The 23814-nt window shown below is 47.9% G+C and overlaps 1 protein-coding gene across 4 annotated transcripts; it reads right to left on the reverse strand.

Annotated features, from left to right (window-relative positions):
* Positions 1-352: 352 nt before the first annotated feature.
* On the reverse strand, positions 353-22618 carry Trim3 (tripartite motif containing 3). 4 transcript variants are annotated; one of them, XM_051192545.1, is made up of 12 exons: positions 22480-22618; positions 15018-15183; positions 9163-9394; positions 8836-9005; positions 8436-8616; positions 7446-8178; positions 7149-7252; positions 2815-2982; positions 2512-2680; positions 2218-2288; positions 1019-1159; positions 353-922 (listed from the first exon to the last, which is right to left on the reverse strand). In XM_051192545.1, the coding sequence occupies exons 2-12, from the start codon at positions 15146-15148 to the stop codon at positions 770-772; spliced, it is 2253 nt and encodes a 750-aa protein (XP_051048502.1). In that variant the 5' UTR covers positions 15149-15183; positions 22480-22618; the 3' UTR covers positions 353-769. The 4 variants fall into 4 exon arrangements, with proteins under 4 accessions (XP_051048502.1, XP_051048503.1, XP_051048501.1 ...); XM_051192546.1 differs by having other exon boundaries at positions 8836-8987; positions 22454-22603; XM_051192544.1 differs by having other exon boundaries at positions 22454-22603.
* Between the last annotated feature and the right edge of the window lie 1196 nt (positions 22619-23814).

Raw genomic sequence — 23814 nt, forward strand, 5'->3', positions numbered from 1 at the left:
AGAGATGACTTGGCAGTCAAGAGTCCCCTTCATTCTTGCAGAGGACCTAGGTTCAGTTCCTAGCACCTACATGATAGCTGATAACCATCTCTAATTCCAGATCTAGGGGGATCTAACACTCTCTTCTGGCTTCCACAGACACAGCATTCATATAGTACACAGACATATAAACCCAATGTCCATATAAATAAAATTAAATATTTAAAACAAAACAATTAAAAATATTAAAACATCCACCATTTGTTGTAGAGATTGAGTCCTTTGCCTGTCTGCTTGACCACTTTTTAATCCAAAGTAGATACCAGCACCCCAACCCTTCAGAGACCTACCCCACAAGAACCTAGCAAAAACACCTTGGCGAACACATTTATTTAATATGGAGTGGGGTATTGCTGTCTCTGTCAGTGTGTATGGGGTGGTAGGGAGACAACCAGAGGGACTTCTGTTTTGAAGTAAGAGGCTATTCTGGCCCCAGACTAGGGGGCACAGAGCAGACTGAGGGTGTAAGGGGGGGGCGGTGTGTAAAGGGGATAGGGTGAAGCTCTGCAGACATCCTTGGGACCAGTTCAGGCCCACCCAGTCACCAAAGCAAGAACCGAATAAATAAAGTGCAACCGTGGGGTTGGGGAGGAAGGGAAGGGCACTGGGCACACCCACGCCCACAGCCCACATTCAGTGCTGCTGGGTCTGGCCCACCTCTTAGCCAGACCCTCTTGTCCAATCACCCCTATGTCCGTCCCTCCATGAGCCAAGTAGGGCCCTTGTGCAGCTACTGGAGGTAGCGATAGGCCTTAAAGCAGTGGTTGCCAGCATCAGCTACTACCACGTGGCCATCCGAGGTCAATGCCAAGCCCTGTGGGCCATACAGTGGCTCTGCAGATGTGTTGATATAGGACAGGAAGGAGCCAGAGCTGTCGAATACCTGGGAAAGAAGTGGAGAATGGAAGCAGAAGTACAGTCAGGCAGAGAAGAGGCTCAGCAGGAAGTCTCACTCAAGTCATCCCTAGGCCCTACTCACCTGGATTCGGCTGTTGCCCCAGTCGGCCACAATGATGTTCCCATTGGAATCCACAGCTACTCCCGTGGGGGCATTGAACTGTCCATTGCCCTCGCCATGCGATCCAAATTTGAAGAGGAACTCTCCATCAGCACTGTACACCTGGTGGGGGAAGGGGCTAGGGACTGGGGACCTGACCTCAGGCAGAGGGCAAGGCCTTGGATGGTGGGGTCAAGCTCCAAGGGGAATTCCCAGATATGCAGTTTAGCTCAGAAATTCTTTTCAGGGATCATACATAGTATCCCACTGCCCGTCAGATATTACAGCACGGATGCTTCGCTGGGAGGGTGGTACTTCCCATTTCTCTATCTCAATACTGCTGCTACCCTGCTGCTAGGGATCATTCTTGACTTCATCTTCTCAGCTTGATAGCAAACAAATGAGCACATCCCTGATACTGTCTGTATATTGCTGTACCTGTGTCAGGGTCCAGGCTCTCATCATTTCTCATCTAGATCACTGCCTCTAGCATTTCCCTAGTCATTGTGACCTTCCCCTAACCTGCATTTCCTCAAGCACTCCTCACAGCTCTTAAAAAGAGAGACAGCCACTTCACTGAGTACACAGGTCTCATCCTCACCTTGCACCAGCATACCTAGTCTGAACTACCCATAGTTTCCATAAATGGTGCTGACTCCTATGGTCTTTTTTCTGTGTCTTTGTTTGTTTGTTTTTTAACTAGTATATCATGTATCCCAGGTGGTCTTTGAATTCACCATGTAGACAAGGATGACCCTGAACTCCTGATCTTTTTGTCTTCACCTCCAAGTGCTGGGATTACAAATGTGTATCCCCTCCTTCTCTATTTTGTGGTTAAGCCCCCTGGTGCTGCAGGTCTTCCTCTGTCCCTCCCACAGTTCCCTGAACCTACCCTAGAATCTATCACTTCAGATTGTAAAGTCCTGACTGTCTCTTCTTCCCTGACAGACCCTAACCAAGAAGACAGGGAATGTGTTTGCTTTACTCAGCACTGAATCCCCAGCTTCTAGCATAGTATCTGGGACAAGGTAGCCATGCCATAAATGTTTATTGGTTCAATGAAGGATTTCAAGGGGACTTGGGATAAGGAGTAAAGGGAGAAGGAGTTTTTTGAAGAGGGTCACAGTGATCATGGAGGGAGAAAGGAGGGAGGGATGGAGGGATGGAGGGAGGGCACTGACCTTCACTGAATGGTTATGGAAATCCGTTACTACAATCTCATTCTTGTTGTTCACAGCCACAAAGTGGGGCCCTGAAAATACAAAGTTGGTCTAAAGTATTACACTGAGGCACTCAGTCAGGAGAAGGGTAGAATCTCTGGGTGGAGTGAGGCACCCTGCCTCCGGGAAGAAGGAACTAGATATTAGGAAAGGGGACTGAGTCAAGATATACAAGGGTCTTTACAACAGGAGACCCTGGGAAATACTATGGAACTAGAGTGCTGCAGCCTGGGTCTTGGGGTTGTTCTCTCATACCTGCAAAGTGGCGGTCAGTGGCCCCACGACCTCCAAAACGCCCAACCAGCTTGCCATTGGGCTGGAAGGTGAAGACACAGCAAGATTTGTTGTCTACAACAATGATATGTCCATTCCGGTCCACAGCCACTCCTTTGGGTCCCATAAGGCGGCCAGCTCCAATCTTGGTCTGTAGGAAGGGCATACCACAAGGAATTTGATCCTGACTGTATAGTAGAGAGTAATGCCCTGTTCTGGTATCAAAGACTGGTGAGTGGAGCAGCTCATCAGGGGTTCAGAGTACAGCAACAGCAAGCTTCTTACCTTGAACTTGCCCTCAGGGGAGAAGATGCTGACCCAACGGTTGTCATAGTCTGCCACAATAATGTCTCCATTGGTGTCCACTGCCACACCCGTGGGACGCTGTAGTTGCCCAGGTGAGCGCCCACGGACCCCAAATCGGAACTTGAACTGGCCCTCATTGGAGAAAACCTGGAGTAGAGGAGCAAGGGAGGGAGCAGGGAGGAGGGAAAACACTGTGGGTACAGAGGAAGAGGGAGCTGGGTCCTAGCAAGATCCCACTTATTCAGGCATTCAACAGCCAGTTGCTGACACCATGCCACATGTACACAGGAATCACCTGATAGATACCTTAGAGGACTTGCAGTAGGGATGTGAAGGAGAGTGTGAAAACACAAAAGGGACCAAGGGTATGGTGGGAAAAGGCACCAAGAGAAGGAGATATGTGAGCTAACAGCCAATAAAGATGTCAATTAAGAACTAGCAAGAACAATTTTTGAACGGTACGGAGCTAGCAGGAACCCTGTTTGAGGACCTCACCAGTGTGGCTGGAGTAGTCAATAGTAATTATGTTTTACCCTGGCTATAATGAGGAGCCACTGAAAATTTATGGCCAGCGAAGTGACAGATGTGTTTTTACAAAAGTATTCTAACAGGACAGAGTCAGGACTGGAAGCTAGCCAACCAGGTAGAAGCTGTAGCAGGCAGGAATCCAGATGAGAAACAACGATGGTCTGGAACTAAAAAAAAAACCAATCCAGAAGGAAGCAGATGGATTCAAGAGAGATACAGTAGGAAAACCCAACAGAATTTCACAGCCAAGTAGAAAGGGGTAGATGAGAAGGGGAAATTTGATAGGATCATTCCCTTTGGTTTATGGGCTGATAGCAACCTTTCTTCTGGACAGATGATTTTTTTTTAAAGGTTCTTATTTTATGTGTATGGGTGCTTTGCCTTCACACATCTCTGTCTACCAGTGCCTGGAGTTCATGGAAGCCAAAAGAGGGCATTAGATCACCTGAAATTGGAGAAACTGACAGTTGTGAACTGTCCTGTAGATGCTGGGAATCGAACCCTGGTCCTCTGGAAGAGCAGGCCCTGCTCTTAACAGCTGTCATTTGTCTAGTGCTCTTAACCACTAAGCTCACTCTCCAGTGCCCCAGAATGAGTCTTTCGAACTCCCCTTCTCCTAGTCCTCCACCTTAGCCTCTTAAGGTGCTAAGATCTCTCCATCCTAAAGCGTCTCTTTTAATCTTCTTTTCCTCTTAAATCATACCTTCTAACTTAACAGCTCCATTACTCGTTGCATAATTCTCATATACTCCATTTTGTTACAGTCTCTGGGGACACAGAATGGATCAGAGCCAAGAAGCTACCACAGAAAGCTCAAGTTCTGTGCCTTGGGCTTGATACTCAGGGCCACCCAGGGATAGGTCTCCCAGACCTACCACAGCTCATCACCTTCTTTTGAAATGGCCTAGCAAGCCCTCACCTGGTCAGTCAGCATAGCACGTGTCATTGTGCACTGGTCCTATGCAATACCAAAACTGTCAGCAGGAGAAAAGAAGTATCACAGGATAAGAAATGGAAGTGAGGGGGGCTGGAAGGAACAGCTACATCAGCCATCTCCCATTGTGGTAGCTTCAATTCAGACTCAACAACGGGGAGGTTTTGGAAAGCCTCATTCTTCCCATCCTTTCTCACACCCCCTATCAGAAGTGACCAACTCCTATTTATCTTTAGAGTTCCAAAATTTCCAGGTTACTTCTTCAGAGTCTCCCCTTTCTTCAAATCAGTACACACATGTAAAGCTAGGGCTTTATGAGATATATTTTATAGATTTCTTTATAACTGTCACTTTGTGGCTGAACATCTGAGGCTGATCCACGCTTTCTGAGGATGCAAGGAAGGCCTGTTTGGAGTTGGTGCTGCATTAGTTTTGTCTGCCGCTGCGTTTTCAGTTGTGTAGAGCTTCTGGTATCTAGGATGCACTCAACCAACAAAAGAATCCCCCAGTTCAATCTCAGGCCTAAACTCAATGGAAAGATCCATTTGGATACCACACAGCAAACTCAAAACTCAATAGGGATAAAAGTGAACTCATCAGCCAGGCAGTGGTGGCACACACCTTTAATTCCAACACTCAGGAGGCAGAGACAGGTGGATTTCTATGAGTTCAATGGTATACAGAACACGTTCCAGGATAGGCTCCAAATCGAACCGGACCTGCTTCTTAATGAGACCATCATTGACCCAGTCCACTGAGTCCCTCCATTCTCCACCCCATCATGCCTTTCTTCCATGACATCTGGTACTCAGTAAAAGCTGCTACGTTGTTTCCTTCACAGTACTAGAGTTTGCTGAACTCTCATTTTGGCCACTATATTATCTCTCTCCTATACCATGGTACATTAAGTAGATCTCTGACTTCAAGGATCTCAACAGAAAATAACAACAAAAAAGATAAAACATCAAATAAAAACTACAAACCAACCCAGAAAAGGAAGAATATGAAGACTGCCACAACAAAGAGCTGAGGGAATACAGAGAAAAAGGTGATCAGCACACTGCCAGAAGGGAGAATGTGTCCAGAAAGAGCTAACAAATTTTTGGACTGAGGCAATGACACAGTGTAGACACTTACAACTTAAATTGTTCATTCAAAAACACAAAGCATTTTCTTGTTGCTGGGCATGTGTGCTCTGTCCATAAAGTTCCACCCTGCACTACAGGACAAGCTCACAAGGATCTCCAAGCTTCATGAGCAAAATAGGGGAGTCACACCTTACAGATGTGAGCTCATCCCGCATCAGTCCTGAGGCATCCAGAGTAAGAGCAAGTAAAGCACTCATCTTTGGAATCCAAGAACAGGCTTCCCGCAGCTGTGACATGAAGTAGAGAGAAGCAAGGACTGTCACAGAGTAGCAGGTGTTTGGAAGAGGGGACTATGCCAGGCCTCTCTCACAACCCCTCACTGGAGGGTCAAGCAGCACCAGGTGTTCCTAAATCTCAACCTTTGTGCTAGAAAGCATTTCTGGCCTAAAGGAAAGAAAGGAGAAGGTAGTGGAAGGTGATGTTGAGCAGAAATCCAGCTAAGTACCCCTCATCATTTAGGCTGGTCCCACATCCCTTCCTGGGCTTCTCCGTTCCTCTACCTTAAGAAAAGAGTGAGCTAGCAGGCCTGAGAATCCAGCTGCAAGGGTTCCTGCAAGGTGGAGTGGGGTCAGGGAGTTGCTGAGAGTAACAAGAAAGGCAGAACTGGATTCATGACAAAGCTATTCAGGCAGGGCCAAGAAATTTAAAGGTACAGGTGTTTTAAAGTAAGGATCTTCAGGTAAAGGTATAGCTGCACAGCAATACATTTCTAAGAACTAAGGTGCACAGTAGCTAATCTCACAGGGTAAAATCAAATTTCCATGGATTCATTTCAAAACCATTTACAATCTGACCTCGGCCACCCCAAGTTCCTAACAGCGAGCTTCTTGCAGCCAGGATGGGATGCAAACCACCCGCTCCATCTTTCCCATCTCCTTGCCTTTGTTTACAGTCTATACCTGAACAATGGTATTTTTAACAACAGCTGAGTGTTAGGTATCGTACATTACATCATTTAATACTCCCAACAATCCTGAGAAATGCTTTTCCTAATTTTACACATGACTTAACTACAGTGCCAAGGGGTCACATGACTTGCTAATACAGGCAGAGGCAGGATTCAAGCCAAGGTGTCTGGTTTCAGAGCCCAAGCATTCAATCACTACACTATCTACCACACTCACACCTACTGTGCTAGGATCCTTGCTTTCTGCAAGGAATATGGAGAAGGGAAGCCATGTTTCAGTTGCCATATATCAGAGACTAAGAACATTGAGTATGACTGATGCCTGAATTAGCTGTGTGAGGTACAAGTTGGAAAGCAGGTAAAGAACCACTTGAGGTTGTGTGCCACCCTGTAGCTGGTGAAAGGCACTCCTTTTTAATTCTCTAGCCAACTAGATGGCTGCATTCTTCAGGCAGATAATGTACCCTGGAGCCAGGTTGGAATGCTAGAAGATAGCAGGGAAGGGCAGACCTGCAACCTGACTGCTAAAATAAAGTAGACCAGCCAGCAGATGGCTCAAGAAAAAGAAGAAGGAGCCAATCTAGGAGCTCAGACGGCCTTAGCAAGGCCTGGGAAGGAAAGACAATAAGCACAACCACCCTGGCTCTGACTGAAGGTTCTGGGTGGGCGAGAGGAGCTCGGATTCACTGCTCTTTAAAGATGGCTGTAAATGTGGGTTTCATCTTTAAGAGGTGACCTGAAGGCTGTGGTGTGTGGATCTTTTCTGGTACCAAAGGAGCTAGGTAAAGAGGCTTACCTGAATACACTGGTTGTTGCTGTCTGCTACCACTATGCGGCCACTACTTGCGGCAGACACGCCTTGCAAGTTGGTGAATTCACCCTTCTCCCTTCCACGGCTGCCTGTGGGTAAGAGATGAGAAGAAAAACACAAATTGACTGAGATCAGTCTGAACTCCCTCTCACCACTCCTCACTGAGCCTCTTGCCTGAGACAGCTCCCACCACCTTTCCCTAGACCCCCATCAGGCACTCCCCTCAACCTTCGTCCAACCCTGCCCCTAGCCTTCATTTGGCTCTGTGCTAAGCCTTCCTACCAACACGAAAGACGAGTTCATCCTCAATTGGGTTGTCCTTCCGTTTTCCACCAGTGCTGTACATGGAACTGGGCCTACGCACTGCTTTCTGGCGCACATGGCTGCCAGGACCACCGGGAGACTTGACCCGGCGCTTCACATCATCTGGGGAAGGTGGCAGGTCCCCGGGTCGCAGGGCACGCACGCGGAAGGGGCTGCCACGAACCGGCTGTCCATAGAGTAGCACTGAGAGGAGCAGGTCGCCTTCTGAGCGTGCAGTGTACACCAGCTCATATGTGCCGTTCTTGTGGTCCACCACTGGCACTGCAAGGCGTGCGCCGTCAGGGCCAGTGATCTCTGCACACAGCTCTGCACTGCCTGTGCGCACCAGTCGCCCATCTTTGTCTTTGGTGGTGACAGTGAGTGAGGCAGGCTGGCCTACTAGTGCCTGGCGCAGGCCCTCGCCTGTGGCCACTGTCTCATGGGCAGTGGCACTGGTGGTGAGCAACGCACCCAGGTTGAGCACCGATCTCCGCAAGCCATCTACTTCCAGGACCAGTTCCAGCTGTGCATTCTCATGCGGCCTCTCTGGGAAGGCCTGGGCCGCCAGTGCCGCCAGCCTCTCTCGCATGTGCTTTCTCACTAGCAGTACCTCAGGGGCAGAGCCCAGCCTCAGTGCCTGCTCCGCGAAGCTGCAGCTACTGCCAATGTGCTCCTGACCCTGGCGCAGCGTGTCTAACTGTGTCTGCAACACCTGTTGAAAAAGAGGAGATGGAGTGGGTAGGCAGATTGGCAGAAATGGAGCTGCTGTGGTTGCTGATGAGCTTGTAGTATCACGGCAGGAAAGAAATACACAGAGATGCATGTGGACAGGGAGGCAGATGACCACAGCGTGACAGACCATGCTGCCAGGCAGAACAGAGGCCAGGGGAAAGGAAGCCATATATGGACAATGGAGACAGTAAGAGTGTCTCATCACAGACCACGGGTGGCAAGGGTGGCCTGACGCACCTTTTGCTTGGCCCCGCAAATGCTCTCCAAGTCGCTGACCAGAGCCTGCTTGCGCTGCTGCAGGGCTTGCTCCAGGTCCTCAAAGGCTGCACTTATCTGGGCCAGGGCCTCTGCCTTGCGCTCTTGCAGCTGCTGGCTGATGCCGCCAACTAAGGCAATGGCTGCAGAGAGCTGTGGCAATCTGAGGAAGTGAAACATCTCATACCAGGATTGCTGGAGAGTGTCCTTGCCAAATCAGTCCTTCTCAAAGACAGTCTCACTCCTGCCCTCTGGGAGATGCCTCTTTTGACCTTCTAGAGCCTTCTATCGTTGCCCTTCCCAGGTCCTTTCTTTCCCCTCCCCAGCGCCTCTGCCCTGCCCCTTGCTGAGGTAGCAGTCCCCATCCCCTGAAGACGCCTACCGGCCACGCACAGCCTCGAGCTGGCGCTGCAGGGCTGCCTTGTGCTGCTCCACCACATCGCGCAGCAGCACTGTGCCATGTTCTCGGTGCTCCCCTGCACGGCACTCACCACACATGGCAGTCTCACAGGCCTCACAGTAAAACTCCATCGTCTGGCGGTACAAGGGCTCCTATGAGGCAACAGCCAGACACTACACTTCTTTGTCCCCTCCCCTTTGGCTCTCTTTACCCCTGTAGAACACCTCACCCTCGGCCACCCTACCCTCAACAACTCTCCTTCTCCTCCCACCCCAAGTCCTGGCCTCAATGGGCCTCGCTTGGGCCCACCTTGCCTTCATGGTTGGGGCAGGAGAGAGGGCGGCCAGCCACTGCACTGAGGGGGTGGGGGTCTTCGGGGTCATGGGCCCCATCAGGCGCCTGCTGCATGGCCTCCATGAGGCTGCTGATGAAGAAGTTGTTTTGTAGGGCCGACACACCCTGTTCTGGGAGGATGGATGTCTGCCGGCACACTGGACAGGACAGTGTCAGGCTCTGAGCAGGGATGTAGTTCTGGAGGCATCTGGCCAAGGAGAAGGGAGAGTCAAAGCGGGGGAGGGGGGGACGGACGGGACAAGCACCCCATAGGTGCCTAACCCCCTTTCCACAGTTGTGCCATTAATATTTCATTTAGAAACTTCTTTGTGTGCAGTGCACATACACACAGGCCTCATCGACCAGCAGATGTAAAAAGGCCTCTGAGGACTGAACAGAAATACATCCCTGGTCTGTCTAAGAACAGACAAGTCTACATTCCTCCGCTTGAACAAACACAGGCTCACCTTTCACAGGTGTTTACCAAACCTCCTCAAGAAAATATGTAACAAGCCCTCATCCTGCTACTCTTTAACTCATTAAATATTTACTGACTGCTTACTCTTGCCAAATTTATGCCGAGCTCTGGGGATAAAAAAATGAAACACAGTGCCAGCCTTTAAAATAGTTCTAGTCTTCAGAGGGGAAAACAAAGACACAGAATTAGAATGTAAATATTAAGGACACTTGTCCTTGAGTTAGTGTGCCTTGGTTCAACTCCCTCCACTGTATGACGCAGATGAGTGACTTTCACAAGCTAAGGTCTCTTCCCTTATAAGATGGAGACAGTACAGAGTTCAGCTACATGAGGACTAAGCGTAAAAGGCCCTTACAGGTAAGGAGGATTAAATGTAAAGCATCTGGCTCACTAAAGCGTGAAGCACAAAGAGCATAGTAGATGTGGTCGTGAGGAAATGCATGTGGCTCAGGTGGGTGGAGAGGAGGTCAGGAGGAGCTATGGAGGTGATGGAAAGGAAATCTGTGTGGAGAAGCAGTTGCTGGGCCAAGCAGAGAAAGGTGGAGGGAGAGGAAGAAGGGCATAGAAAGCACTTTAGCATGATGGGGACAGCAAGAAATGACAAGAGAAAGGAGGAGCCTAGCAGAAGATCACAGCAGCAGCACCAGCAGCAGCTACATGACAGTAGAAGTACATGTGCTGGATGCCATGCTTTATACTTTATATGAAGAGGTGCATAAAGGGTTAAGTGGTCAGAGTAACAGAGCCAGTGAGCATTGGAGCCTGGTTTAAATGCAAAGCAAGCCTGTGCTCAACCAACATACTCACACTATTCCAGGGAGGAGGTGAGACAGTCCTGGATTCATGGTAAGGGTGGGAACAAATTTATACTGGAGAAACACGGCCAGGTGTGCCTGCACATGCCTATCATTCCAGCACTATGGAGATTGAGTAAGAGGACTGCCTCAATTTCAGGGCCAGCCTGGGCTTTGCAATGAGGCCCACCAGAGGGTGGTGGTAGATTAGATTTAGGGAGTAAGAGGGGGAGGGGGGAGGAGAGAGAGAAGCTGAAGATGGTGAGTAGGTATGGGGAATGAGGGTGATCATTCTTAACTGGCTCCTGGCCTCCTAGCTTAGGCATCTGAAAGAATGATGGTGACATATAGCACAGTGAAAAATACAGGGAACAGCACTGGGGAGATGGGGGTTAAGAGACAGACATGAGGGAACATCAACATTCAGACAGCCTTGGCAGCCGAGGGTGAGATCAGAGAAGATGTGGACAGTGCTGAGAGAGGGGGGCAGAGAATTCAGCAAAGATGAACAAGAGGAGCAGAGGCAATGGACAAAGAGGCTGGAAGAGTAACAGTGTCTGGAGGGAATGAGTCACTAGGGTGGGAAGTGGCTGAGAAGTGCAAAGTGCCCACTACATTTGGCACATGAGGAGACTTTTCTCTGTGGCGGTGACCATGATGGCAAGAGCAGCGGGAGAAGTCTGACTGATACTACTTGAAGAGGGGCAGGGAGGCTGGGTAGTTGACTGAGAGAGGGTCGAAGGACTCTGGTGCTGCAGGGAGACAAGAAAATAGTTTCTCTGTGCTAATAAGGGGTACTTTAATTTTGCCATCTACCCAAAGTACGACTGAGCCACATCCCCAGCCTACTATTATGGGAATTTTGAGCTTATTTCCAAGCTGAAAACTTAGCAGTAGAGATGGAGGGTTGGGAGACACAAAGAAGTCACTAAGACAAAGTCTTAAGGAAGGAGAGGCTTGGTTGGCCTAAAGGGGAGGCATGGGCCCCATTCTTTGGTGGAGGGAAGGACACAAAAAGGTGGCTTTAGAGGAGAACAGGGACAAAGTCAGAATAAGGGTTCCTGACTTGCCTGAGGCAGGCTCAACCACAGAGCGAAGAAGGGAGGAGTGAGGGATGATGGTGGCCGGGATTAGTCACCAGAGGGAGGGAGAGAAGGACGATTGCTAGAAACAGACACCAGATTGAAGGCAGCTGTGCTTAGAGATCATCAATCTGTGGAAGAAAGGTACCCACATAGAAACTGTCCTGTATCCCAGGCTCCTCTTTTGCTCTTGTCTATACCTTTTGTTCTTAATTAAGATGTAACAAACATTGTACGTCAGGTATGCTCTTAAGTGCTTTGCAAATATTAACTGGTTTCTCTGTGACCTACTTCTCCCTGAAGTCCCTCCCAGTAGAGTGGTTTTTGTTTCATGCTCCACATTCCTTAGGGCCAGAAGGTGGGGTTGGGTCCTCCCTTTTCCCAACTGGAACACTCCATGTGTGTCTGCAGCTACTTTGAAGCTCTTCCCTTCTGCATTGTCTTGCTACTGTCTGCACTGACCTAAGAGCTGTTTCTCCATTTATAGAAGCCCTTTTCCTGATTCGACCCTTTATCACCCTCTCACCCCTCACGATCTGCCACTCTCGGTGGCTCTGACATCTACCAGACGACCCACCTCATGGTTTCCTCATCCTTATTTCCTTACCACTAAAGAACCTTTCCTTCACTTCACCTCATCTGTCCATTCCCATGCTCCCACAACCCACCCACATCTCATCAACTGTCACTTCTTTGACTCTGAGATCTGTCCCAATCTGTCCCTGATGACTCTCATCCCACTATTCTAGCTCTATCCCCACAATGCACCTTGTTAAGTGATAGACAACTCCTTCCTGTTTGTTAATAATTTCCACATGGTCGTCTCTTCTCTTGCTCCTTTAAAATCTGCTCTATGGAATTTCAAAGCTCACAACTAGTGAGCTTTGAAAAAATCTAATTGGTGTGTGTATGTGTGTGTGTGTGTATGCAGAGGACCTATATGTTACAATTAGATTGTTTTAAGCTCACTAGCTGTAGAAGAGGAGATACCTAGTCTCACTGCAACTTGATATATATATATATATATATATATACCAGGGCTGGCTGACAGCCATGGGAGTGGAGGCTTGCCTGGCTCTGAAGAGAAGCAGAGAGGAGGAGTGGGGGAGATAGAGGGAAGAACTGGGAAGAGAGGAGGGGAAACTTTCCTTGGGATGTAAAAACAAAAAACAAAAAACAAAAACAAAGAAAAACAATCAGTCAAACAAACGAATAAATCTAATTAATTAAGCCAGACGTGATGTCACATACCTGAAATCACAATACTTGGGAGGCTGAGGAAAGAGGGTCACCCACACAATGCCAGCCTGGGATCCACAGAGACTCTGATTTGACCTTCTCCTAGCTCCTGCCTCACTCACCAGCACACACTGGATTCTTCTCCAGGTTTTTTACTACTTATTTCTTTTTTTTATTATTATTTTGTATTTTTTTTCCTCTTTGAGACAGAGTCTCACTACAAAGCCCCAATAGCCTCCAACATGATGAGAATTAAAGGTGTATTTCATCACACCCAGATCACAGAAGCTGCTGGCTAACCAACCTAACCAAACAATGAGCTTCCAGTTCAATGAAAGACCCTGTTTCAATACAATAAGGCAGACAACAGTAAAGGAAGACACCTGGAATCTTCCTCCAGTGTCTACATGAATGTACATGGATTTATACACCCGAAAAAATGCACCAACTCACACAACACACACACCAATCAAAGAAAAAAATATATCTTAAGTAAATCAATACATGTAAATCAAGTAGAAAGTTCATGGCCACTGAACTGACTTCCCCCAAGAATGCTCAGGGACCTGAGCCTACAGCAGAGTGCAGAGGCATTCAGTTACAGCTCTGACCCAACACTGAAATTCTATGTCATGGGCCTATCAAAACACAAGGGTGTGAGCCAAGTGGGCCAGGGACAGTTAGATGATCAGCTGTAGGGCCGAGGATGGATAGAAAAGAAAGTCAAAAGTGGCAGAGCAGTAGCATGGTGACAGGGGCTAGAAGAAGAAAGCTGGAGGTTATAGTCATGGAAGCACTATTGTCCAGGTGACGGATAACAAGGCTAAAATGATGGTTAGGAGAGTGTTAGTCAGACAAAGTAGCTGATGCCCAGGGGCAACATTAGGAACTAAGACATAAATGGACAGTGAGGTCCACAGGCTAATGAAGAATTTGAATGGGCAGGAAGGCTAAGACCTTTGCTCACTGATAAAGAGAGAAGATAATAATGCTGGAATCTCAAAGAGCAGGGCTGTCAGGGAAACAGGATCAAATTTAGTGGAAATGGGATAGATGGAAGGTTTGGAGAGACTATGGTGAGAAGATCTGGGGACTAGGACATCGAAGATGCAGCCATGAGAAATGAAGCCAGAGAGAAAATGCTGCCAAAATACAATGTGATCATGAAGAAACCACACAAAAGCTCTGAGTGCTTGTCAGGTAAGACGAATTTCCTAATGGGCATACCGAGGCCACCTCCCTATCCAGTTTCATCCCAGACAACTTCTAATCACTAACTCTGCTCCAGCTACACAGGGCCTCTCATAGACCCCCTCATCCAACACATTCTCCAGGCCACATGGCCTTGTTGAGCTTTCCATTCTGCCTAGCCTGCTCTTGAATTTCCTACCAACCTTCTGTTCATCCCCGGGATGCACAGGATTCTCCAAACTAATGGGTCACCAAGATCACGCGGTTTAATACTGTATATGCAGAACCTACTATGAGTGTTATTCATGGGTCTAACAATCCAGCTCTATGATTACTTGGTTGCTGCCTTCCTCACTTTACTACAAACCCTTTAATCATAAAGATCATGTCTGTAGAAATGGGTATGGTGGCCCATGCCTTCAATCTCAGCACTTGAGAGGTTAGATGGATGTCTGTGAGTCCTGCTCCACATAGTGAAGTCCAGGCTATCAAGAGCTATACAATGTGAACTTGTCTCAATAAGTAACTAAGATAAAATCCTGTCTGGTGTTTTTTTTTTCTTCTTCTCAGTGAATATTCAATGATTTGTGTCGGATCTGGCACAGCAGTTATCCAGTAGGAAATATTAGCAGAATGAAGGCACAATAAATAGAAAACAAGAAGCTGAGAAGGGTTGCCTTTCACTTAGTGCCTCAAAACAGGCAGGGAAGAACAAACCTAACTTCAAATGTCCATCCTTCCATCAGCCACAAACTATACTGGTTCCAGTTCTCGCTAAGAGTCTCAGTACTTTCTGATTTCTCCCCTGGCTGCTTTGTGATCTGAGAAGACCTGACAAAGCCTGATTCTACACAACAGTCTGGCCTAGTATTCAGAGATCCTGGTTCTCTCATAGCTTATTACAACCAAGCCCTTATCTCCTGCAGGATGGGATTCACTTGGCCTTCCCTCCCATGCATGCACATTCCTTTTATTTGTAACATGCATTTCTCTTGGGGGGCAAGGGGTGCTGCAGGATTGTTGTCCCTCTCTGGTAGCTTCCCTCACCTTTCACAGAAGGTATGTAGGCAAGGCAGAACTTTGGGGCACCGGTACCGATCCAGGCAGATACTGCATACCAGAAACTGCTTGTCCATTGGCTGCACCTCCGGGCCAGGACTGTCCTCCCTCTTTGCCATGGTGACCACGGATGGTTCCAGCAACTTACACCAGCCTGTGTACAGAGAAATAGTCAGCAGCAGAGAGGCCAGCAGCCCCTCTCCCCACCCGATCTCCTGTAGAGAAATGTGCCCCTTTCTTCCTTGCCAGGGACAAGACAAGGTGGTGGCTGGAAGAGCAGGGTGAAGCACGTAGGCGAGTGACTCCTCAGCATGGCACTATTTCAGAGCATAGTCTTAGGGTTATACCAGATTTTAAAGTCCCTCTTTTACCATCTTACCTGGATTGTTCTTCATTTGTAAAAATGCAAATACAAAATCCCGTCTCAAATGCTTGTTTTAAAGTCTAAGAGGGTACAAGTCAAGTGCACAGTACAGGGACAGCTTTTCACCAACACCCCAACTCTTTTCTGCTTAACGCCTTCAATCAGCCTCCAAGAGTGATTCTAGGTAGCTTCTCTGCCCACACTCTGACCCACCACTTGGCACAACTGCCTGGGGTTGCATTCTTTGCCACACCAATCAGTATTAAGGTTAGGATGACTCCTAGGCACTCCTTTTTCTCATACCCCAAGCGTTTGCTCCCATCTTAGGCTGTCTTGGGCTCTCTACTGGAATGCAGTGACTGGTGTTCTACTTGCCTAGCCAGTGCCTTCCCATCCATCACTGTTTCTAACCAGAGTGAGTTTTCTGAATACAGACTTGACCCTACCATTCATTACTCCTTTGGAATTCCTTCAATGGCTCTGCACCGTCCACAGAATAAAGTCTTTAAACTGGCCCCAAAGGCTTAGCAACATCTTGTCCATACCTCCCCTCAACCTCTCCCTCACAATTTATGATCTGTCATAATGGTTTCAATTCCTAGAAAACTACAAGTTCTCGTTGTTTCTGTAGTGACACATTCAGTTCACTTCTGCCTGAGAAAACTCTTACTCCCTTGTCTAGTTTTCATGTAAATGTCACTTCCTTTGGGAAGAATCCACTGGGATTTCCCAAAGTCTGGGCTGGGTGCTACCTGTGTCTGTCCCTCAATTCCTTGTATTTCCTCCATCCTAGACCTTACCCTGTAATTTTGTTACTTCTCTGCTTCTTTCATATGTAGTATTCTTAAAAGCAGGCAACTATCTTACTTCCCATTTCTAGGACTTAGCAAAGACTCTGACATTAAGAAGGAGCTCTCTTTACTGAGTTTGATGATTAATTTGAAGTATTTATTTACTAAGTGCCTAATATGCACAGACATTGGAAGTGTTTGAGCAAAGGTTGGGAAGTGACAGCGGATAGTTAAAAAGTATTATAAGTAGCTGGGTTGGTGGCACACACCTTTAATCTTAGCACTTGTGGAGGCAAAGGCAGGTAGGTCTCTGTGAGTTTAAGGCCACAGTGAGTTCCAGGATAGCCAGAACAATGTAGAGACACCATGTCTTTAAAACAAATAAGAAGAAAGTATTAAAGTACAAGTAAATTCATCACTGCCTATAGGTGGCACAGAGTACTATGAAGAAAAAGAATGTGAAGATAAACTAAACTTTTTACTGAGTGATCACAAAAGGCTCTGCAAGTAGCAAAGTAGGGGGACTGGTAGGAACAATGGGAAACCTGGGGAGGGACCTCAAGCAAAAGTAAATGCACATTCTTGGGAGAAGGCTCATACTTAAATGGGCCATGTACTTAAAGCAAAGTGAATAACAGCAAGAATATTAGGAATATAAAAATAAGAGGCAGTTTACAAATAAATGAAAACAAACTGGAACACTTCTACACTTCTAGTATGATGACAACTGCAGAGAAACAGAAGCTGGAGTGGAGTGAGGAGGACTAGTTGGGAAGCTACCCCAGTTCTTCAGGTAAGTGTATAGAATGGAGGCAGAAAGACTGACTATGTGAGTAAGGTGTATGAGGTTGAATTAGGAGTGTCATGGACTGGATACCAGGGAAAAAATGGGGCATTGATAACAATTCCCCAGCTTCTCAACCAAGCAAAAAGAAGACCATGAACAGACAGAAAAGGTAATATGAGGGTGTCTGGGGCATGCCATTCTAGGCACACTAAGTTTGACCTATATGCATGATGTCCAGGTGGAGCTGTTAAGTGAGAAACAGAATATAGGAGCTCAAGAGAGAAGTCTGGGCTTGCTATTGATTTGGAATCATCAGCATATGAATGACCCTTAAAGCGATAAGAATGGATGACAGAGTACCTTGGGATAGGAAGTGGAGAACAAGTGGGATAGGGGAGTGGAGTAAAATAGGTTAAAAACTAGACATGTTCACTAGGTTTGGCTGTAGTGGAGTGCTCAGGGCAGAAGCCAGGCCACAGTGATAAGCGAATGAGTGAAGTTAACAAAGCAGATGCAGACAATCCATGACAGAAATTTACCCATGAAGAAGCTGAAAAACAGGGAGTGAGACCAGATCACCACTGCTGGGTCCAGCTAGGTGCACCATGGGCATCTTAAAAACAATGAATGAATGACAGCCCAGAGGCCTCTTCAGGTTTGGGGAGGGATAGGAGAAGGGTTAGAGTGCATTTGTCCTGAGTGCATGTGCTGGTGGGTATAGGAAGGGAAAGGAAGGACTCTCTCCTGATATGGGCCCTGGCATGTTGGGGGACTTAATACTAGGGCATCATAAGAGGAAGGGAGAGCAGCTATGCAGCTGACAGGAGAGGGAGGATAAAGGCAAACTGAAGCTTCAAACTGTAAATAGGAAGGCTGGGAGGCAGAGTACTAGTGGCGGGCTGAGCCTGGCTGGGGCAGCTGGACATTAGGCTCCACCCCTCTCTAAACCCAGGGGATCTCCCAGCCTGCCACACAGAGGCGGGAACTGAGCTACATCCAAGGACCAACAGCCCCTCCCTCCCTTCCTCTTCCTGTTTCAGTTTCCCACCCAGATTCACCGGGCATCACATCTGTTGTGGCCATTCCCCAGCCTCAAACTAGGGTTGGATAGATTGATTTCCTGGGGCCTTCCTGCTCCTGGGTGACCTCTCTGTTCTAGACATAGACCTCCAACAGGCCCAGGCTCAAGTGGGCTATTTATCACTTGGAGGATAGCTAGATTGCACCCTCCTTTCTTGGGCATCTTTGTCCCATATCCCACCCATATCCTTTATGGCTCGGTCCTAAAGGCACTTCATCCCTCATTCAGCATTCACTGGACACCTCTGCAAGGAAGGATACAAAGACAGATGGACACAGCTGAGCTTTCATGGAACCCACAATCAAATAAAAAGATTACTGCAATGCAATGTGGTGACGAACATGAATAGGGAAGCACAATTGTCCTAGGAGCACAAAGTAAGTTCCTTGGACCTGTGGCAGGGATGGGTCCAGAGGAACAGAAATTGAGGATGGGTAAGTTATTGAGCACCCTAGATGCTGCATCACTCACTGTGACAGGAGAGGCCTGACAAATGAGATGCAGAGCTAAGCAGGGACTACACCATACAATGCTTTGTTGCCCGTATTAAGGACTTTGGACTTTACCCCCTTCCCTGCTAGGGGATTAAGGCTTTATCCAAAGTGCAAAGGAAAAGTTTGGTGGTGCTTGCAGGGAGGCAGAGATTAAGCCCAGAATGACAAAGTAGTTTTTTGGGTTTTTTTTTTTTTTTTTTTTTTTTTTTTTTTTTTTTTTTTGGTAACTGGCTGGCATTATATGAAGAGACAGGGTAGAAGAAAGGATCAGGAATGGTCGCTAGTTTTCTAGCTTGGAAACTAGAAGAGTTTGGATAGCAGGGTGATAAGTCAAGTGGTTTAACACAATGACTCCAAGGTGCCCATGGGACACACAGTTCAAGTGCAACAATACAGCTGTCAGTTGGAAAGGCAACTTGAAAGGGAAGACACGGATTTAGATTTCTTTGGTATAGGGATATTCCTGAAGCCACAATGAAGTAGACGACACCTGGGTAGAGTGAGCCACTAGGAATGGCAACATTTAAGATAAAGGCTCAGAATATAAAGTCTGCAAAGAAGAATGGTAAGGTATAAGAGACAGGAATGGCAGAAAGGAAGCAAGCTGTCTGAAGGTCAAAGGAGAAGAGAGCCTTTCCACCAAGGCAGCAGCGATCCCCACTGAAATGCCAGAGGCCCCATCTTGTAACCCCCCCAAAGAAGCTGCTCTAGCTTCAAGTGGTGTACTCTCTGGGAGCTGGAGAAGAGCTAAGAAGCTAATTTTGAACAAAGACAGCTAGTGCTGAATAAATGGGACCCTTGACATAGAGGGGGGAAATGTGTTTCAAAGCTTTTCAGGAGTTCCAGATTCTCAAACAATATCCAGCTTTCCTCATGACATTTTTCTCCAATCACACCAGATTCCCGATGTACAGGGCTTATACAGCTGTGAACCGGAAGTGACCACAGGCATTGTTGAGGTGTGTATGGGTGGAGGGAGTTGGCTGGGCTCACTTGCTAAAATGACTCACTCCTGCTCATTAGCCTCCAGGTATATTTGATCATTTGAGGCTCAGAAAAATAACAAATGTCTGTAGGCTGTAGCCTTTGGGCTTTCTCCAAAATAAAAGTGACAATGGATAAGGGAAAGCCCTTAAACCTAGGCAACCCCTTCTCTTCCCAGGGAAGGAAAGTGATGAAATTTAAATTACAATTACCTCTGACAGAGTAGGTACACGGATCATTCAATCAAATGTCCCTGAGCACACTCTAGGCACCCTTCACCTAGGAACTGGAGACACAGAGTTGGATCAAGTGGCTCCTAACCTTTTCCCTGTGGGAAACTGACATGCACACATATAATGACAATGTGATAAGAACCATAATACTGACAAGTTCAAACTGCTAGGGTGGGAAGTAACTAACTTGGTGGAGAATGAAATAGGCTTCCAGAGGAAGGGATGTTTGAGCTGGATCTTGAGAGACAAACATGAGTTTGATAGGTGCCTTGGGAAAACTGAATAAAAGAAAGGAATATGAGGATGGTGGGGGGATCGGGAGGACTGGAAAAAGAGGGGATGGGGATTTGTATGTAAAATAAGATTGCTTTAATTTAAATAAAGATTAATTTTGTTTTATGACCCAGTGATCTAAGTACCCCACTCACTGCACTGGCTGCCCCTACCACCCATTCCTTAAAGGTTTAGGTCTGTGAGTTTTGTTTTGGGGGTCTCTTCTCTGTTTATGTAATCTGTCTGGGTAATCTCATTATTTCCTACAGTCTTAATTCTCATGCATTTCTAACCCCCAAAGCCTCGTGTGGAAAGACTCCCTTGAATCCCAGACCTGTATATCTAATTGCAATTTTGGACATCTATGCTTGAATGATGAACAGAGTAGTGCCAAACTGAATTCATTTCCTCTTGACTTTTCTTCCTGTTGTGTTTCTCCTCTCCATAAAAGGTACCACCATTCACCAGGCCTTATCAGTCAGAACCCTAGAAATCTTAACCCTGACTTTTCTCTATACTTGTGCTTACATTTACACACACGTTAACAATAATAACTAAAGAAAAGGAAGCTATCAATTTGAGAGGATGGCATGGGAGGATTTAGAAGGGTAACTCGGAGGGGTTGAAGGGAGGAAAAGGATGGGGCAAAGTGATGTAATTCTACTTTAATTTAATTTGTTTTTTTTTTTTTTTTTTTTTTTTTTTATTTTCAAGACAGGGTTTCTCAGTGTAGCCCAGGATGTCTTGGATTGGATTAGACCAGGTTGGCCTTGAACTCAGAAATTCACCTGCCTCTTTCAACTGAGTACTGGGATTAAAGGCGTGTGTGCCACCACAATTTCTAAAGCCATGAAATTTAGGATCTAGTCCTGTCACTAACTATATTACACAAGATAAGTCTAAGCAACTTCTTACCCCATACCCATATTTGTAAAATGGGAAGGAGAGGGTTTTCTTGTTCTCAAAATCTGAGATTCCAAAGGCTTCCTTTCACATTAAAGACGCCTACAGACTGCAATGTGCCCCACAATTAAATCTCATCTCAAACTAGCTTGATGATTTGATTGCTAATTTCCATCACAAAGCTAAGCATGATAGAGGGTGCTCACAGGCTGGCCCTCCCCTTGCTTTCCTGAGTTTAAGTTATCCATGGCATTCACTCTCAGCACTCTACTGTACAGCAGTCAGGTTTTCTGAACATAGGTGCTACTATCCCAACCATGATCCTTTTCTCTCAAGTTCTATTAGCAGAAATGCTACTGTCCCCTAAGTAGCTGAGTTGGTAACTACCATATAGAAAGTCCTCAATAGATGCTGATGACAGGATAGTTATGTTTAAACTCTGTAGGTCCCTTTTAGCAAAAGAAGCAAAACCAAAAGCAGTAACAAGACAAAGGAACAAAGTTCCAAGGAGAAAGACTCCATTTAGCACAAGGTGGCTTTCCCACAGCATAGGATAGTAAAGTGCTCTCTCACTGGCGGCATCCAAGCCAAGAGAGACAGGGCACCTGTCAGGCCTGCAGCTTTCATTCCCATTCTGCAGCAAACCAGATCCCTGCTTAGGAGATAGGCACAGTGTGGCTGGAGAGACCTGTAAAGATATCTGCACCCACCCTGAAACCTCAGATATATTTTCCCTCTGGGGCAAGTCCTGGTTTTTTGCGGTCCACATTGGACTCCCACACCAGAAACATGCACAGGGCCTGCTTTTAGTCATATTGACCTCCCTGGGGTGCAACCTGCCCTTCCAACCTGCAACCATCTGTCCCTGCAGGTTTGTGGCCCAGGTTCTGAAACCAAGTCCAGGAGGAAGGTGGTGGGAACTAGGGAGGGGCCTGGAGTCCTCCAGGAGGGGCCCAGGCTGAGGAAGAACTAGAGGGGTCCTTTCCTACAAGAAACAGCCTCTGCAGGAAGCTTCCTGTCCAGCAAGCAGTGCCCGCTGCGGAGGAAGGATGTCCTCCATCCTGGCTAGTGGGTTTCTTGGTGCCCAAGGAGGAAGGAGAAGGGAGAAGGGGTGGGCGTCTGCACTAGGGAGAAAGGAAACCTTCCGACAAGCCGGGCCACAAGATCCCAGAGTGTCAATCAGCAACCCCACCCACCCCCCACCACCATCGGCCGCAGCATTCGGTACCCTCCGCCAACACGCACAGGCTCCCAAAAACCGCGCTCCAAAAGGAACCATCACCCATTCACCCGCGCCTCCCCCCACCGCACCGCCCGCAAACATGGACCTCACGTGAGCAGCCACAGCCCAAAGAATCCCCCCGCTGCTCTCGCAGACACCGACACGCCTCACGTGGACAGAGACTGGAACAGCTTTTGAAAAGCATCCGCGCCCCCACCCACAGACGCTCGGACCGACACACCGCCGCTAGCACCCGGACTCGGACCCCAACATACAGGGGAACCAAACGCACCCTGGGGGCCCGCTCGGCGCACTCACGGCGTGGGAGCAGGATGGAAGGGCAAGACCCGGACTGCAGCCACTCGGAGCAGCCCACGGCGCTGCCCCCGCTGCCAGCGCCCGTCCGCCCGGCCCTGCCCGCGGCGCCGCCCCACGTCCCGCGCCTCCGCCTGTCCCCGCGCCGGCGCCGCCGCCGGACCCGTCGCACAGGCCGGAGGGAGGGGCCGGGGCGGGGCTGCGGACCGGTCGGGGGAGGGGGCGACTCGGAGCTGAATGCCCGCCCCAACCACGCCCCCGTCTCACAGGTCACGCCCACCATCCCCTCCACCCCTGTGGCTCTGGGCGCTGCCACGGCGGTGCGGATAGGAGCTGATGAGCTGATCCCGGATCTAAAATCCGAGATCCTCGCCCGCTGCCTCCAGCTCCCAAGGCCTCAGGGCGAGGGCAATAGCTGTGAGGTACTGGCACTTGGTCCCTTCAATAAAAAGCAGCTAGAATCAAGTGAATTCAGTACTCCGAGACCCCATCCCAGCTGCTTCTAGTCGCACCTTTTCTGGCTTTCCTGGGTGCTCCTGTTAAATCTGCTGGTTAGGTCTCCGCTGGGCAAGAGGGAGCGGGACCACCTGTACCTCGGCTCAGAACTCAGAGAAGGGGTTTGTGTGCTAACTGGCAGACTTAATTCGGTTCTAGGTGCCTCAGGAGCCCCCTCATGAGGAATTTGGTTTAGACCATCCAGCGACTCCGTCCTCACACCAAAGACCCAGAGCAATTCTCAGAATCATGGCAATATAGAAAAACGGCCTTGGTAGACTATAAGAAAAATTGTACAGTAACAGGGACTGAGTGTTTATTACGTGCCAGACAGAGCTAATCACTTTACATACATTATCTCATTTAATACGCATAACCGTAATAGGAAGCTGCTTTTATTAGCTGCTTTACAACGGCAAGAGTGGAGCATTCGTTCCCCAGGCATTACTCTTAATCAGCTAGAAAATGGTGGAACCAGGTTTGGGCTCTGCTTTCAGGTTCTGTCTCCAACCATTTGGTGATTCAGTGCCCTTATAACTCCCCAGTGACCCACGAAGTATGGGCTAATATGAGGACCAGCACCTCTAATACTCAAGGCAGACAGCTGACTACATATATGTTAACCAAAACCCAGGAATCCTGGCTGAGGATTGCAGTATTAATGACCCAAGAGCCAAGCCAGATTGGATTACAACCTGTGCCAGGAGAACCTGCTGACTGGGTTGGCCTCTTCCTCCACCCTCCAGAAGTGAGAAAATGCTGAAAAGATCTGCAGTTGTCTTTGGGTTGACAAATAGCACTTGGGCCCTGACTAAAGTGTTGCTGGGAGTTTCTCGTGACTTC

This window comes from Phodopus roborovskii, unplaced genomic scaffold (assembly GCF_943737965.1).
Source record: "Phodopus roborovskii unplaced genomic scaffold, PHOROB, whole genome shotgun sequence".
Taxonomy (NCBI): Eukaryota; Metazoa; Chordata; class Mammalia; order Rodentia; family Cricetidae; genus Phodopus; species Phodopus roborovskii.

Excerpts from the sequence above, each read along its gene's own strand:
- Trim3 (XM_051192545.1), bottom strand. The coding sequence starts at position 15,148 with ATGGCAAAGAGGGAGGACAGTCCTGGCCCGGAGGTGCAGCCAATGGAC. Across the intron at positions 8,179-8,435 it reads TTTGCGGGGCCAAGCAAAAG|GTGTTGCAGACACAGTTAGA; the intron begins GTGCGTCAGGCC and ends CTTTTTCAACAG. Across the intron at positions 7,253-7,445 it reads TGAACTCGTCTTTCGTGTTG|GCAGCCGTGGAAGGGAGAAG; the intron begins GTAGGAAGGCTT and ends TCTTACCCACAG.